Source organism: Poecilia formosa, unplaced genomic scaffold (genome assembly GCF_000485575.1).
Source record: "Poecilia formosa unplaced genomic scaffold, Poecilia_formosa-5.1.2 Scaffold872, whole genome shotgun sequence".
Classification (NCBI taxonomy): domain Eukaryota; kingdom Metazoa; phylum Chordata; class Actinopteri; order Cyprinodontiformes; family Poeciliidae; genus Poecilia; species Poecilia formosa.
Window position 1 is genome coordinate 66,913 of NW_006800811.1, and position 17,740 is coordinate 84,652.

Below are 17,740 nucleotides of genomic sequence, written 5' to 3' on the forward strand. Positions count from 1 at the left end.
CAGGAGGGGAACAGGTTGGTTTGACTCAGAGCCACAGCAGCTGGAGGTGGAGCAGATGTTCTGGGTCCAGTAGAACCGGGTCTATAAGAAGGGGAAACATCCTAAGGCTATGTCTGTGTTCACCTGCTGTTGTTTTGATGAAATTTCAACCTTTTAAACCACAGTATCTCCTTTCTTAGGTGCCATCAAATCCAGAGAAGTGACCGCTGCTGAAATCCGACCAGATAACTTTTAATTTCATTTTGATTAACTGATTAAGACCAAGCTGCAGCTCTTCCTACGTGGAGCTCACATGTTGTGCATGCTGGTTAATAGGTGTCTGTAGATTACCCTTGGCATGTGAGTGTGTATGATTGTTTGTCCTTCATGTCTCTGTTGCCCTGATATTGACTGGGGCGATGGTGGCATCGGTGGTAGGAGCTCATCTTGTAACCAGGTTACCGGTTTGAGTTGTTGTGTCCTCGGGAAAAACACTTCATCCTGCTGGTGGTGGTCAGAAGTGATGCTGCTGCATGGTAGCCTTGCTTTCCACCATCAGGGTGTGAATCTCTAATAACAAGACAGAAAGACGACATGAGACGTCTACAGATGATATGACTGCAGTGTGAAGCGCTTGGGGTCCTCTGGACTTGATAAAACGCTGTACAAGTGCAGGCCGTTTACCATAGAGTCCTATCCAGAGTGTATTTCGCTTCTGTAGGTCAGAAAGATGGGCAAATATGAAATCCTGTAAGAAATAAGAGGCTAAAAGATGACTGGCACAAACCCTTGAAAAATTCAGTTTCTTGTGTTGATTGAGCAAAGGTTCTCTCTCTGTTGACTCACTTAAACTTCACTGATCCTTCACCACCCCAACATGTTCATTAGCTTCAGCCGGTCCTCTTGCTCGTTTCTCTTCTTGACCTCTTTTCTGGAGTGATAAAGGAAGGGAGGGCGGTTGCTGTGTTAGCCGTATCGCTCTCAGCCACCCAGTAAGTTGCTGAAGAGGAGGAGGGGTTGAATTGAGGAGGGTCGGGTCATTAAGGCCTCGGTTTCCATGGTAGTTCCATTGTACTTATGCATATGTGGGGACAGAAAATGCTGAGGAGGTGCAAGGTCATAGCTGAGGGAATGGCTTAAAGATTGAGCCGAGAGACTGGCTAATGCTGTGTGGCAGTGGATTAAAACTACCAAAAGAAATACAGAGTCCTGGACCGGCACTTCTAACACTTCTCTTGAATTTGACAGAGGTTCCTCAGGACCTTAGTGAGGACGCCACTGAAAATCTTCTGTTGGAGCCGGGAAACATTTTGAAGCTGCGCTGCGATACGAACACCTGGCCAGGCATGGCGGTCAGCTGGTACAAGGAAGGGGTCAGGCTGCTGGCCACACCCCGCATCCAGCTGCGTGGTGCCATCATGGAGATCACAGGTGTGACGTATGAGGATTCAGGATTGTATGCTTGTGTTCTTCGAGGAACTACAAATCCTGTGCGGAACTTCACAATCACTGTGGCAGGTAAGATGAACCGGCGTCTGGTTCTTCATGACAGAAAATCAGATTTTTATCCGGTTACTGAATTCTCATATCGTCTTTCTGTCTTGTTATCAGACATGCTGGGATCAGGAGACGATGATGAGGACAACGGCTTGGAGGATTCATCTGCTGAAACTGAAAAGGACCAAGTTTACTTCTCTAGAGGTGTGTAGTTGTTTTCACAATATTTGGGAAATCTAAAACAAAATGTGACTCGGGTTACAGACTTTCCCATCTTTTTTTTGCAACCCAAGTTGCGAAAACAAAGACTTGATGGCTGACTGGGCCTGCACCTCAAAGACTTTAGGCTCAGCGCAGGCTTTCCCTTCAAAACCTGGGACTCAATGTAGATTTGCCCTTCAAAAACGTACAACTTAGCTTGTCTTGTCTTTGTCTTCACAGGGCCCTATTGGACCCACACCCATCGCATGGAGAAGAAGCTGTATGCTGTTCCTGCAGGAAACACTGTGAAGTTTCGCTGCCCTGCCATGGGGAGTCCAATGCCAACAATCCGCTGGCTCAAAAACGGACGTGAATTCAGAGGAGAGCACCGCATCGGTGGAATTAAGGTGAGGGTTTGTGGAAGTCTTTGGCCTTCTTATAAGAGATAGATTTAGTTTCTCTTATTCTTTTCACTCTTTACGATATTTGACTTCTTTTGTTTTGGCTAGCTAAGACATCAGCACTGGAGCCTGGTGATGGAGAGCGTTGTGCCCTCAGACAGAGGGAACTACACCTGCGTGGTGGAGAACAGATATGGATCCATCACCCACAGCTATGTTCTTGATGTTTTGGGTAGGACATGGACGATCGCTCTTCAGATTTACCACTAAACACAGACAGGGTTTGCATAGTTATCTGGCTGATGGTACCCAAAGCTTTAGTCAGCACTTGTTAAAAGATTTAATTTGAGGGTTGAACAGAAGGTAGCTGGGGTGCCTGGGATTGACGATGACCGCCAGAACAAGGACGGTCAGGCGTCCAGTCCAGTTTTCTACCTGATTGGTGACAAGAAACTGAGGAGGGCTGCAAATTATTTGTTCATTTGTTTTGGTGGATGTTGAGCATGGGGTCAGTTTCTATCCCTGCTGACAGGGACAAGAGGTGGAGACTAACGAGAAAACTAACGAGATCGGAAAGTGACCGCAGATCAAAGAGACCGCTGCCAGAGAGGCAGGCGAACAGAACCAGTTTTGATCCTAAATTGACATTTCTTATTCTGTTCCCAAACACAAACACATTCAAAGAAGACATTTTGCTTCCTTTACTCAGCCCTTTCTCCTGCTTTGTCTTCATGCAGAGCGCTCCCCCCACAGGCCCATCCTGCAAGCCGGTCTACCTGCCAACACCACAGCGGTGGTGGGCAACGATGTTCAGTTCCACTGCAAGGTTTACAGCGACGCCCAGCCTCACATCCAGTGGCTCAAACACATTGAAAGGAACGGCAGCCGCTACAGTCCTGATGGGACTCCCTACGTTCAGGTCCTCAAGGTTTGCGTCCACCGTTGAACAGACAGAGATCAGTCAAATAGGATCAGACTTAGACACGGCGTTTTGATGCTCACCTTCTGTTATTTATGCCTGGCAGACTGGCAGTCTGAACATGTCCGAGGTAGAGGTGCTCTACCTGTCTAAAGTTACCCTGGATGATGCAGGAGAGTACACCTGCCTGGCTGGCAATTCAATCGGCTTTGCCTACCAGTCGGCCTGGCTCACCGTGCTTTCAGGTAAAAATGAACTAAATCAGTTTTCATTTCACTGAACAGCTCTGATTATTCTTATATCATTTAATAATAGGGCATTGCACCAATATAAGCAAGAAGATGCAGACTGTCTTCATAATGTGTGTTGCTGCAGGCCCACGCCTCTTCTTCTCCTGTCTCTTTAAGGTAGAATAGTCCTGATTGGTGGGCACTGATAACAGAAACCAGGGAAATAACTGGAGCTGCACCAGTAACTCAGTAACTTAAATTGATTTTACATTCCTTAACAAGCTCTATTAAATCTTCTTAAGATGTTTTGCACACCTCATATAACCGGAAATGTAAGTAAGATTGCCAAACTGTGACAGCAGTCTCTGTTTGTTTGCACATCAAGTCAAAGTTTTCCAGAAAATGTTTCCAAATGAGGCGTCTGGAGGACAGACGGAGGTTCAAAGGAAGGAAGAAAACAACGACCTTCGTGTATAAACCACAAATATACCTGCTGTAGGAAACGCTGCTTTGTTTTAGTCACTTTTTTATCACATAGACATAACAGAGTCTTATTTACTCAGATGTTACCAACATGCTTCTGGGAACTGGTTGTCCAGAACAAAATGAACAAGGTCAAAGGTCAATTTCCCAAAGAGACTCTTTCTTTATCTGAATGTTGCCAGAGGAGTCCAAAAGTGACGTCTTGAGTAAAATCCATAAAACTCTCATCTGTAGAGCAGATTTAGTCCTTTTACACTTTCAGACCAGGATCACCTCAGCAGCATTTTCGCCTCCAGCTGTTTGAAATGTTTCTCAGCTTCATTAATTCCTCCTGGTCAAGTCTCTCCATTTTCTTGTTCCTGCAGAAGAAGAAGCAGCTGAGTCCATGGAGACCATGGAGACCAAGTACACCGACATCATCATCTACGCCTGTGGCTTCGTGGCTCTGATCATGGCCGTCATCATCGTGGTGTTGTGCCGGATGCAGGTCCATCCACGGAGGGAGCCTTTCGACGCACTTCCTGTCCAGAAGCTCTCCAAGTTCCCTCTGCGCAGACAGGTACGATGCTAACTGACCTAATCTGGACTGTTTATCTATACTGGTCCAATCTCTACCATTATTTACATAAATGAAGAACTTAATGCATAATTAGGCTTACTAATCTTATGAACTCTGAAGGTTCATAAGATATCCAGGGAAAACCTACTAAGCCCAGTGGTAGGTGGCGCTAGAGCACTCCGCCGTGTTTTAAAGTTACAAACATTTGGAGGCGACAGAGCAAGAATCATAATCTGGAAATAATGTGTGTGAGGCCAACAGGCAGAGCAGGACAACTCAATCAGCTAAACCCAGCTCAGCCGTCTTTACTGTTACTGGTGGGTAAAAACAACATCTGAACTAAACCAATGATGCCAAGCCTGGAGGGCCGCCAGGCTGACGATACACTGGGAGAAACGCGGAGATACTTCGGCTACGTCTATAGAAACAAATGTATGATCCAAAAGGAAGGTTGTTAAACTTTAGTCTTTTTTTGTAAAGTATTCAGTGGAGTCCAACTCGTCTGGGAAGTCCAGTGCATCTCTGATGAGGGTGGCTCGACTGTCGTCCGGCTGTTCGCCGATGCTAGCTGGAGTTATGGAGTTTGAGCTGCCGTACGATCCAGACTGGGAGTTCCCAAGGGAGAAGTAAGTCATCTGCACTTCTTTTCTCATGTAAACACATTTGATATCCTGTAGCAGTGAGGTGTGTTTGAAAGGTTGTGTCCTGAAATCCTAAAAGGTTGTGAGGTTTCATTTGGCTTTTGGGATCCAGACTCAGTAAAAGGTTTAGCTATCGAATCATGTGGGGACCTAAAATAAAAGGCCTGCAGGACATTTTTGGCTCCCTCCAACCTGTAGTTTAAGAAACCAAAGGTTCAAATTATGGATTTGTACAATTCTCATTTTTTCTCTCTCTAGCTTGACTCTGGGAAAACCTCTTGGAGAGGGCTGCTTTGGTCAGGTGGTCAGAGCCGAAGCTTTTGGCATCAACAAGGACTTCCCGGATCAGGCCACCACTGTTGCGGTCAAGATGCTCAAAGGTGAAAATAAAGAAATGAAAGTAATTGATGAGTTTTCGGCTTTCTGTCGGTCTAAACGGCATGGCCTGTTCTTCAGATGACGCCACAGACAAAGACCTTGCAGACCTCATTTCAGAGATGGAGCTGATGAAAGTAATGGACAAGCACAAGAACATCATCAACCTACTGGGGGTCTGCACACAGGATGGTGAGCTTCTAATGGTCTTCCTGTCTCCTAAAACCGAATTTATTGTCTCAACTTGAGTGATCCCAAACCCTGAGGCTGCAGCCACAACAAACGGCCCTTCATCCTGTTTTGTTCCCCCTCCACAGGCCCCCTGTACGTGCTGGTGGAGTACGCCTCCAAAGGCAGCCTGAGGGAGTACCTGCGGGCCAGGCGGCCTCCAGGCATGGATTACACCTTTGATGTGACTAAAGTGCCTGAGGAGCAGCTCACCTTCAAAGACCTGCTTTCCTGCGCCTACCAGGTGGCCCGAGGGATGGAGTACCTGGCCTCTAAAAGGGTGGGTTCACTTGAAAGAATGGGAATGACATCTGAGTGCTTGTAATTCCCTCAACAAGCACTTTATGGATGCTAAACGTTGAGCTGTCAATCTGAAGAAGGATGATTACCTGGCTCCTGATTTATAGTTGTGTCTCTTCTTTTGTTGCATCTTTATAGTTTTGGTAAATTTGTGAAGGTGGCACAGCCAGCGTGTTGACTATTGTAGGAAGAACGCTCAGAGTTTCAGTTTAGGGTGTTTTCTTTTTCTTGAATAAAACGGTAAATCAGGACTGTAAGCTTGTTAAGTGGCTTGGAGGAGGAACTGTTTCCCTGCCAGGATATTGATCCACAAAATGAGCTTTGTGGCTGATCCCTGAGGTCTGTTGTTTTCTATTTGACCTACTGTCTAAGCAGGTTTTAGCCAGTTTAAGTTTTCTGTCACTATAATCAAAGCATTTACTTTATTTTCCCTAAACTTCTTGTTCTGAACATCATTTATTGAAACTAAGACAGTGGAGCCCAAAGTGGGTCCTGGAGGCTTTATTCTCTCCCTGGTGGTGGAAACGACCTCCTCCTCAGCAGGTCAGCGTTCCTCTCAGGCCTCTGACGAGCCATCGCTGGATCCAGGTGCGTTAAACCAGGGAGAGAACTCAAACAGGGCCTCCAGAACCACTTTGGGCTCCACTGGACTAAGAGCTGAAGAGACGGTGCACAACTCGGGTGAGAGAGAGGTCTCTATTGGAAATGACTTTACCATGTTGCGTTGGCAATTAGCAAAGTTAGCATTAGCGACTGTAAACATTATTCTCTGTGTGCATTATCTGGAGTTTGTAGAGTTAGCCAACATCTCCAAATGCAGGACGATCCATGACAGAAAGAGAAGATAAGACGGATAATCCAGATTAACTTTGCAGTAATAAGTTTATTCTTTTAGATTCTGCTGTCCCTCTGATAGCTGCCTGAAAACATGGCAGCCGTGACTGCAGCAAATAATTTCCTTTCAAATGGCTTCCTGCACACATGCTGGCTGCTTCTGACATCGTTCTCTAAAACAAAAACACATTTTCTTTGTTGGGTAACAGGCTGCTGTGAGTGTAGCCTGTTAGCGCTTAGCTGTGCTAGCTACAGCCTAGCTACTGGTCAAGGCAGGTTGAGCTAAAATGGCTCATTCTTTGGTCACTGCTCAGTTTCTCAGCGCATCTCTCGTTTGTTGTGGTTGTAGTTTGAGTCTCAGCTCTCCATGCAGTTCAAAGTTAAGTTTCAAAATGGCTGCTGCACAAATAACACTGCAAAAACACAAAATGTTACCAAGTCATTTTAGCCTAGTTTATAGAGTCAATATCTCGAGGGACTAGAACTAAACAAAACTAACTTTTCAACAAATATCTGAGCTTTAATTAAGTCAGTAATATTGGTTAAAAATCAGATTATTTCACTTATAAAAAGACATTTTCCTCATGCTATAAGTGAAATAAAAGGAACTATAACTTTTTCATCATTATTTAAATAAGCTCCCATTTCTTACTGAAAAGTTTCTTGTAAGTCAGTTTTATCTTATTTCAAAAAAATACCTGGTAAGATTTATTGTTTTTGTAGTGAGAATATAGTGAAACTTACATGAATCAACAGTTTTTACACATCTGATGGTCTAAGTAATCTGATTACTCTGGTGGGACTCACAGTGCTTCACAATCTGTTTAATGACATTCTCCTTCATAGTCGAACTCATAAAAATAAGAGAAGACATTGCTATGGTTTGTGATGCTAACTGTGTTTAGCATCCCAGATGGATGTGAAGCGGTTTGATGGCTCATTGCCTTGCGGTTCCTTCATTAAACGGTGTTTTGACTCTGAATCCCGCCGGCGGGACCAGCTGTTGTCCTCCCTTTCTCTTTCTACTCTTTGCCCCCTTCACCCCATTTTTCAGTTCCTTTCATTTTCCCAGCATGCACTCTGTCTGTGAGTGCGTCTTATCAACACGTCTCTTTGTCTGTGCCAGCCGGTGTCTCGGAGCGGCATTCCTGAGCAGCGAGCTGCCGCAGCTTCAGTCCTGTTTACTCTCCATCTGCCTGTCCCTTCAGCTTGCAGGGCTTTGTCCTTCCTAACGTCGCCATAAATCTGTTAGCAAACAGGCGAGCGGAGCAGAGCCGTCGTCTGGCATCAAGTTTCTGGCTCTGCTGAATGCCAGAGTCTGAAACTAACCCACCATTATGGGGAGACCCACAAACCCAGAGCGGTTCGTTCTGCAGCTCCCCACAAACCCCGCGACTATTTCCAATGAAAACCAAAATAAACTTAATGACATACGTTGAATGTGGGCAAACACTGATTTCTTTTTTCTCCTCTTCCTGAAGGGTTGGTTTAAACTCCAGGATTTCTATATAAAGACAATTTTATTTTTGTGGAATTCACTACAATGAGGCCCTGTGAGCTGATTTTAGACTACCAGTCTTTTCATTTGGGCAGAGAATGTGCAATTACGTTTTACCATGGGCCTTGAAATAACAACCCAGACTTATCCGAAAGCTTTCATGACTCTAAAAGCAGAAAGAAAAACATTTTTCTGCCCTCTTGTGAAGTTTATTCTGTGAAAGTCAGAACAGAATCAAAATCTGTGATTATGCATCCTTAAATTAAGGCCTTAAAATGTCCTAAATTCACAAAAATAAAGCCTGAAATATGTTAATCACAGGATTTGTTTTTTTGAGCTAGAACGATTAAATCTAATATGTTGCGTGTAGTTCTTTGCTCATTGGACTTTTCTCAGTGAAAAGTTTGACTCGGACGTCTCATAGCATTTTGAGAGGCTACTGCTAACTGGCTGCTAATATAACCTTGCTAGCTAGCTGGCTAGCTGTTTTGCATGTATCATGGGTAAGTGCAAATTTATCGCCGGTTGGCTGGACAAAGGTCATACATTTCCATGGAAATGTAGGTTTTAAATTTTATTCAGAAGGGTCTTAAAAAGTTTTAACTTTGAGCTGTGAAACCTCCAGAAACCCTGTTACTGCAGACGAGCAGCTAAAGGAGCAGAACCGAGAGACTGGCCATAAAGTCAACTCTGTTTCCTGTCTGTGTTTCTGCAGTGCATCCACAGGGACTTGGCAGCCAGGAACGTCCTGGTGACGGAGGACAATGTGATGAAGATCGCAGACTTCGGCCTGGCCAGAGGTGTCCACCAGATCGACTACTACAAGAAAACCACCAACGTGAGTTTGTGCTGCTGCACTTTCTCACCAGGAAAAACTCCTGTAAAAGATAGGGGGACTTGGTAAAGTTCATCAGTTTGGCTGAAAGGTGGAGAAAGTTGTTGGTTTTCTGCTTATTTTGATGTGGATTCAAGAAGTAAGGAAGAGGGAAAAATGCCCGGATTCACTTAAATAAATTGGCTTCATTTTTATGAAGCAGACGTTCAAGCAGCTGGTGGAGGAGCTGGTCAAAGCGCTGCTCTCCATCTCTGACGAGGTGAGACCCGCTACAATACCAACCTTTAACTGAGCCAGTCCAAAGCTCTTCAAATTAGGAAGAGTTGGGATCCAAAGAAGGGAAGGCAGCAAACAAGCAAAGACTGGATGTAGTGATGAAGGAAGGAAACAAGAGAAATAAAGGAGGAGGAAGGACAGAAGGAGGCTTATGATGCAGGAGAGGAGAATATTTAGACAATGAGAAAGGAAAGTCATTTTAATTCTCCACACCGATCCTGGCTGGTGAAACTCGGTGGCTAACGTGTCTCTGCAGGGCCGGCTGCCGGTGAAATGGATGGCACCAGAAGCTTTGTTTGACAGAGTCTACACCCACCAAAGCGACGTGTGAGTCCATCTTGTCCTCTTCCAGAGCCGCTGGGTTCTGATGGAACCGGAGCTAACATGGTGGTCTGACCATCTCTCTCTCAGATGGTCGTTCGGCGTCCTGATGTGGGAGATTTTCACGCTGGGTGGTTCGCCGTACCCCGGCATCCCGGTGGAGGAGCTCTTTAAGCTGCTGAAGGAGGGGCACCGCATGGACAAGCCTTCCAACTGCACACACGAGCTGTAAGTCAGAAACTCCTCCGTCCGAACGAAACGGTTTTGGGTTTTGTCCAGAAACTCCAGTCCGCTTGGTGAGGTGTGAACGCTAACCGACCTCTGACCTCTGGTCCCAAACCTCGGTCTGGGTTCGGTTTGAATGTGAACGCCAAGTGGACCAGAGACCGCTCCAAAAGCAGGAAGTGGACTACAGCGCAGGGCATTCTGGGTAAATCCAACCAAAGCTAACGTGCTAGCCTAGCGCTAGCAGCAGAAATGGCTCCTGGTCTTTAGCCTAAAGAGAAATCCTCCAACCGCTAAAATCCTCCATCTTGTTTCCATCTGGTGAAGAAGGAAGTTGCTCTCAGTGTCTTCAGAGGTTTTTGTGTCGTTTCCTTCAGTGGTTCTTGGTGCAGCGCCCCCACAGGCCAGGAGGGGAACAGGTTGGTTTGACTCAGAGCCACAGCAGCTGGAGGTGGAGCAGATGTTCTGGTTCCAGTAGAACCGGGTCTACAAGATATTTGCCTACAAACTTTTTTTATTTTAGTCTTAGATGCAAAATGTTTCTGTTTTCTGTACAGTTTTGGGTTCATTTCGGCTTTGTGTTCTCTTAATAAAATGCCTTTTTTGAGTCTTTATACTCCAATTATCAATGAATCGATTGCTAAATTAGTAATTAATTAATCTGATTAGCCGTTTCACTCCTTGTAATGTTGTGGTGAAATGTTCCTTTCCCTGCAGCTACATGCTGATGCGTGAATGCTGGCACGCTGTTCCCACCCAGAGACCGACGTTCAAGCAGCTGGTGGAGGAGCTGGACAAAGCGCTGCTCTCCATCTCTGACGAGGTGAGACCCGCTACAGTACCAACCTTTAACTGAGCCAGTCCAAAACTCTTCAAATGATCCAGTGGTTTAAAACACTTATGGGGCTCATTTTACACACCTGTAAAGGGTTGAAGCCATTCAAAGTCTGACTATGTCTCTGAGAACTGAAAAACACAAAAGCAGCAGAAAAACTGCAAACTAAAAATGTTGCGATAAGGGCTGGGTGATATGCATTTAAGGTTTTATTAAGATATTTGGTAGGATTATTGTGACAACAATAAAATTGATAATAAAACTATTTATTACAGAAATTGCTGCAACCTCAGGAAATAAAACCAAAAGGAAAAATCCTGTAAAATCCAAAAGAGCTCCAGACCACTAGGGGGAGTCTGGAGCATCTGATACTATCAACGTAAATATCCTGATGTTAAACGATACTGTAAAAAACCGTGTGTCATATGACACATCTTCACTGTCTTCCTCCATCTTTCCCCTAACTTTAAATCATCATATCCTGTCTTTACCATAAACAAATAGGATTTGTTGGTTGACTCCCCCTAGTGGCCTGGAGGACTTTTGTATTTCATACTTACTTGGTGCATTTCCTGTGTTTGCAGCATTTAGTTTGAGATTTCAGGATTTGCATTTTGTTGTGTTTGCTTCTAGTTTCTGTTATCAGTTTTTCTGTTGAGTTTATTTCCTTTTTAAGTTGTGTTTTGGAATTTGCATCATTTATGTGTTTGTTGTTTTCACTCATATTATTAGTTCCTGATTTCTAGTCTGACCAGTCTCCCTCTGACCCCTCAGTACTTGGACCTGTCCACGCCGTTTGAGCAGTACTCGCCGTCCTGTGAGGACACTTCCAGCTCCTGCTCTTCCGACAACGACTCTGTTTTTACGCATGACGCCCTGTCCACCGACCCCTGCCTCCTGGCCTATCAGGACGTCCGCTCTCGGATCGACCCCAAAACGGCTCTCCGATAGACTCTGCTTCCTGCTGGCGCCTCACCGAAGGTCGAAGTTGCATTTCTCAACTTAAAGGTGTAATTCTCATTGGACTTTTCATGGAAGCCCTTAGATAGAAGTAGGCATTTATATCCACACGGAGCACTGAGGCCAGCGGAGGAAAACGCACGTAGCGCTCAGGAGGACAAGCTGAACTCTGCTGGCTTGAAACCGGCTGCTGACGGTGAAACGAGGCGGCGCTGCAGGAAAGACGCTGGAACTCAAAACTCAATCTGTGCTTTTTCTGCGGTCAGTTCGCCTCTGGAGAGGCGACGGACAAAGAGCTGCTTCACCAACCCAAAAACCAGGGCTGCAGACCTGAAGACGTTTTAAAGACAAATTACTATTTTGCTATGATAAAAAGTTAAGAAATTGATTGTTGATATAAATTGCTCTATATAATAATATTTTACGTTTGTATTGCTTATTTAAAAAAGAAGAAGTCTTAAATCTCAGGATCTCTCACTCTAAGAAGTTGCTGTAGTGGCAGCAAAGTGCCTGAACTGATGATTTCCTGTGAATATATTAGAGTAATAAAATATTTTATGAACATATCGAAAAACAACTGCTTTTCACAAATTATTCTGAATGACATAAAAATGATGTCATTGTTGGGAAAATGAGAGAAAATGTTGAACTCAAAGTACCAAACGTATTCGAAGTTTAGAGGTTGAGAAAGGAAAAAAAGCTGGAGACGGTTCGAGAGTTTTACTTGAGAAAATTAAAATCTTGAATTTTTATTTTACCTTCAGCTCAAAGAAAGTGGAACCACAAAAACAGTTGAGGTTTTGAGTCTTTTGGATTTGAGATTCACTCTAAGCAGTTACTATCTTATCTGTAGTAAATAACACTAGGAAACTTCATTTAGCATTAATTCAGTTTAGCTCACCTGAGGCTAAAGCTAACGGCTAATATGAGAAGGACAGAGACAGAAGTAGACTGGAGTGAGTCAAAACTCATTTTGTGAAGATAATGTCACATATTTAAGAAAAAACAGGATGATTTAAGTGGAGAATGTAGGTTGGAGGTGGTGCGCCATGAATGATCTTCCCCCGTGAAACCCATAAATACCAATAAATACTCACTACTTTAGTTTGCATTTTTAATTTTGCTTAAGGCAACAACATTCTGCTCAAAGAAGAAAGAAAATTAAAATAAAATAATGGCAAAAGTCCACACACATCTGGAGTTTCTGCGTATATACAAATACAGTGCTTACAAATTTTAGCAGCACTGGAATCCCGTACATCTGTTACTGCAAGCACTGGCAGCAGTCAGTCAAAATCAATCAAGTTTTCCATTTTTCTGATTGACCGATAAAAGCATAAATTGTTGTGAAAAGCTTAAACATTACTGTGATTTCAGTGGACTGTATTTATACATTTTCACTCATTATTCTGACAGCAAATGCTCCATTCTCAGTTTGTTTCACACAGGAAGACCAATGGTGGCAGACACGCCCCCATGACCAGCTTCTTTCCTGCAAACGTGGACAATTTAAAGATATTTATTTGCTTTGAGACGTCAGGTGTCTCCATATGAAGCTGTTTAATTTACTTACATTTGTGCATGTTTCACACAGGACGATTATCAGTGGTGCACCACCTCCATGCTTCATTTTCTGTTGATACTTAACAGTTTCTTGCTAAACAAAACTCCACTGTGACGATAACGACGGCTTGTTCACTGCAAAAACACTCAATCTTACCAAGTAGTTTTGGTCAAATATCATCGTTCACTTAAAATAAGTCAAAACTAACTGACAAGTAACTTCTCAGCAAGATATAGGAGCTTGTTCCAAATAAATAATTCCTTAATATTGATTAAAAAGTTGGGAAAACAAACTGTTATACATAAAGTAATCTGCCAGTGGAAACAGAACTTTTGTTTCGTTTTATTTTAAGTGTGCTGAGACATTTGGACAAAAAATACTTGGTGAGGTTTAGTGTTTTTGCAGTGTTGTTTTGAGATGTTAAAATCTGCTGTGGTCTTCGTCAACGTCTGATATCGAAAACCTGTCAGCTTTTTAAAGGAGCTCACGTCAGAAATGTAAATTAAATTACTTCTGATGAATCCCCAGAGCCACAAACACAATTTCTGATAATTTATCCATTTGAACAGAGATGTAAACTTTCTGTGTTGTTTGTGTTCTTGAGATTTATGTCAAGAAAACATTGCAAAAAAACTTGTAAGTATTTCTGGTGTAGTTTCTAGTTCACTCAAAATAAAATAAAACTAACTTACAGGTAACTCTTCAGGAAGAAATAGGAGTTTGTTTTAGGTCAATAATTCCTTAATCTGCTCTGAAAAACCCACTAGTTCCACTGACAGATTATTTCACAATCTGTGTGCACTGCGCTGTTACCTAGCAACCCCAGTTCAGCCCAGTCCGTTACCTAGCAACCCCAGTTCAGCCCAGTCCGTTACCTAGCAACCCCAGTTCAGCCCAGTCCGTTACCTAGCAACCCCAGTTCCAGATCCACTGGCAGATTACTTCACTTATGACATTTTTCACGTTATCAGAGAAACATAAATAATCTGAACTTTATTGACTAAAGACCGGCTCCTACATTTTGCTAAAATGTTACTTGTATGTTAGTTAGTTCATATTTTAAGTGAACTGAGACATTTGCACGAGAAACTAGACCAAATACTTGGTCAGATCTGGTGTTTTTGCAGTGAAGGAGGATGAACGGTTACCGGCGTGGGGCTCTGTGGGGACCTGGCCAGGCCCACTGTCACGGCTGACGGGGGGCTGTGTGATTGATTTCAAATAGAGGAGGAGGGGGCGCTCCATTGTGTGACAGTAACCCTTCACCCGGCCCAATCTGGTGGCGAGGGGCGGCAGGGTCCACAGCCGGGCCGGACAATGGGGCTTTGCCGGCTTAATGGGTGTGACTGCAGACTGGAGCAGCTCTTTGGGAAGCTGGAGCTGCTGTGTAAATGAAGAGGCTCTTATTATGCTAATGTCTCCTTCAAACATCCCAATCCTGACGCCTAAGCCTCCTGTCTCTTTAAATTACAAATCTTAATTCGAAGCAGCTGTAGACATTTCTCCTGAGTCTGAAAAACAAACAGCAGAAAATGAAAATGGAAACTTTTATCCTCCCTCTTTCCATCATTTTGTGTTTGTTAGGATTCAACCATTTCTGCTATTTTGTGTTTTTTTAATAGAAATTTCTCTTATATTGGCATTTAAATTCACCTGCATTTTTACATTCCTGTAAACTCCTAACTACCAACTCAATTTGTAAACTTTGTCCTCAAGCAGAGAATTATTTTAGAAATATCTAATTTATTTGTCTATTGTTTTGTTTTTATATGAAATAAAGTATAATTTAAAATAAAGCTGCTCTAACTTTCTCAGTTTGTCTGGTTTGATTATAATTATATCAATAACTGCTTGTTATTGTTTGATCATCACTGTCAAAACACCGTTTCCATGGTGACAAAATGGCGGAGGCTGAATGACCAAAATCACTTGTTTTCCTATTGTCAGTAAATAAGTTCACAGGCTTGGAAATTGCTGTGAAAATAAAAATATACCACATGTATCTGTGCAGAGCAGCAGGTGGATAAAGTTTCTGTGTAATGCTGAATTGTTAGTAAGTTTATTAATAAATCACTTTTCACAGACATCAAATCACAAAGCACTGTACAATAAAAATCAACCTTAAACTAAACAAAAGCATAAAACAGACATAAAAGTGTTTTCTGCTTTTTAACCTGCAGCCCTCTGAACTGCTGCAGGTTAATATAGTTTCACTGGCTGATTATTCAGATTCAGATTTATTCGTGTCCCAAATGAGCAAATGATGTTACAGCAAGTATAAAAACTAAAAGACAAAGTATCAAAGCTTAAAAAATAAAAAACAACAAAACAAACCAAAAGGACATGAAATACAAACCAATGCATGAAGAGCACAGCAGTGTATTTATTTCATTAGTGACCAACGGTCACTACAAACACTAAATCAGGTGCGAGTCCTGCATTAAAAGAGATTTGGCTGTAGGAACCAAAGAGAGATGGAACCGTCTGAGCCTGATGCCAGACGGCAGAAACTGGAACTCGGCATGTAAAGGATGAGAAATATCAGCAATAATGGATTTAATTTTCCTAATGATTTGTTTTTTACAAATCATTATTTCACTGATAAAATGTCTTGTTATAAGTCAAACAGTATTAAGGAATTATTGTGTTGGGTTCTCTTGTTCAGTACTCATCTTTAAAATGAAACACTTCTTTTCGTTAGATAGCTGTGTTCACTTTATTGCTAACGTTCAGCCTTCGGTTAACTTCATCTCTACTTCTCTGGTTAGAACAGTGCTGCCTTTACACAAGAACTCACTCTCATTGCCCCCTGGTGGACAACAGCAGTACAACATGCACATAAACAAAGTGACAGGATACAGAACTTGCAGCTTTACCTTTCAAAGTAAATTAGAAAACATGAACACATAACACAGAATAACTCAAAGACAAGTTAAGATGAGAACATATTCTAACATATTGACTGAAGAGGAGTCCCATATTGTTACTTGGAAGTTAAGATTTATAATATTTGCACTAAAAATTAATTCATGATTAGTTGGTAAGATTTTGTGTTTTAACAGTTAAATGTAGTGAAGTCATAAGTTTCCAAAAAACAAACTTCAGTATTTCTCAAATAAATATATTCAGTTACTGTCCACTAATGGTAAGTAAGCCTGTTTCTGTTACTAGTAGAAAAGTTTTACTTTTTATGTGATTTGTTCAGACTAATATTTACTCAATATTGGCCCCAATCCTTAGTTTGTAACCGTTTACCTGCGTTTAGCGAAAAAAAGAGAATTACAACAAACCAAATGAATAAATCAGCAAAACTAAAGCAAACGACCATATAAGGAAAGGAGAGGAAGATGAAAGAGACGAGAATGAAGAGACGAGGTTAAAGGTCAAGAGAGGCAGGAGAGGGCAGCAGTGACGTGACGAGTCGCTGAGTGTGTGTCGGTGTGTGGGCTGTGTTTCCATCTCGTCTCTCATGAGCCACAAATCTCCATGAACCTCCAGGACCAAGTCAGTCTGGGTGAGATTCAATCAGGACGTCTGAGACGTGGCTCGAAATGACAAGAACATGCATTTATGCTACATCATCTGAACCTGAGACTCTAACTGATGTTGCATCAATAAATAAAAACAGCTTTAACTTCAGTCTTTAGGCTCATAATATCAGACATTTATCACAAAGAAACTTTGAAAGATAACAGAGTTTAACTGCAAAAACACAGAACCTACCAAGTTAGTATGTAATTCCTCAAAATTGGTAAAAAGAATTTCTAATTTCACTGGCAGATTATTTCACAACCAATGGGCACTGCACTGTTACCTGGCAACCCCGGCCATGCCTAGCCAGTTACCTGGCAACCCCGGCCATGCCCAACCTGTTACCCGGCAACCCCTAGTAACCCAGTTCTAGTTCCACTGGCAGATTTCACTTATAATAAGACATTTTTCTAATGTTATAAGTAAAATAATCTGGCAGTAGGAATCACTGACGTAAAATAGACTCCCACATCTTGCTGAAAACTAACTTGCAAGTTAGTTTAGTCTCACTTCAAGCATATGAATATATTTGAACTGGAAACTAGATAAAAATACTTTTAATATTTTATGCTTTTGCAGTGTTTTGATTTCTTCTGTTTTTTCTTAAGGTAGTATTTTCACTTAATTCTGATTGGTTCTTTTTATTCAAGAAATACACTGACTGAATTAAAACAATCTGTCATTCACTGGTGGTTTATTAATTAACATACACTTTGCAGTTACTTGAGTGTTAACATCATAATTTTGCGTATAAAAGGCACATGAAACTTCACACCTTTTTGGCCTTGTTGGTGTTCCGTACATAAGGAACAGGAACCTCAGAGCAGAGATTCTTTGTTCACATAGATATAAACAGACATCAGTTTCACTGGACATTCAGATTGTTAATACAAACACAATGCCACAGTTTTGGAGTAAAACTATAGTGAGGATGGAAACCGTCTCCCCAGGAAAACTGTTGGTGTTAAAACAGTCAGAACCCCGGTGCAACGCCTCCTGCCCCCGGTGCCGCGCCCCCTGCCCCCGACGCGGCGCCTCCTGCCCCCGG

The 17,740-nt window shown here is 42.6% G+C and overlaps 1 protein-coding gene across 3 annotated transcripts in view; it reads left to right on the plus strand.

The window, feature by feature from the left end:
• fgfr4 (fibroblast growth factor receptor 4) overlaps window positions 1-12,171 on the plus strand; it is a 22,921-nt gene extending 10,750 nt beyond the window's left edge. For 2 of the 3 annotated variants that reach the window (XM_016666996.1, XM_016666997.1), the window contains exons 5-21: window positions 180-224; window positions 1,228-1,497; window positions 1,591-1,680; window positions 1,918-2,084; window positions 2,187-2,310; window positions 2,816-3,006; window positions 3,104-3,242; window positions 4,076-4,269; window positions 4,750-4,895; window positions 5,169-5,290; window positions 5,367-5,477; window positions 5,603-5,793; window positions 8,861-8,983; window positions 9,513-9,583; window positions 9,668-9,805; window positions 10,520-10,625; window positions 11,412-12,171. In XM_016666996.1, coding sequence (XP_016522482.1) covers window positions 180-224; window positions 1,228-1,497; window positions 1,591-1,680; window positions 1,918-2,084; window positions 2,187-2,310; window positions 2,816-3,006; window positions 3,104-3,242; window positions 4,076-4,269; window positions 4,750-4,895; window positions 5,169-5,290; window positions 5,367-5,477; window positions 5,603-5,793; window positions 8,861-8,983; window positions 9,513-9,583; window positions 9,668-9,805; window positions 10,520-10,625; window positions 11,412-11,588 — 2,405 coding nt within the window. In that variant the 3' untranslated portion in view covers window positions 11,589-12,171. The remainder of the gene's footprint in view (window positions 1-179; window positions 225-1,227; window positions 1,498-1,590; window positions 1,681-1,917; window positions 2,085-2,186; window positions 2,311-2,815; window positions 3,007-3,103; window positions 3,243-4,075; window positions 4,270-4,749; window positions 4,896-5,168; window positions 5,291-5,366; window positions 5,478-5,602; window positions 5,794-8,860; window positions 8,984-9,512; window positions 9,584-9,667; window positions 9,806-10,519; window positions 10,626-11,411) is intronic. The other variant, XM_016666998.1, reaches the window with a different exon arrangement.
• The last annotated feature ends 5,569 nt before the right edge of the window (window positions 12,172-17,740 follow it).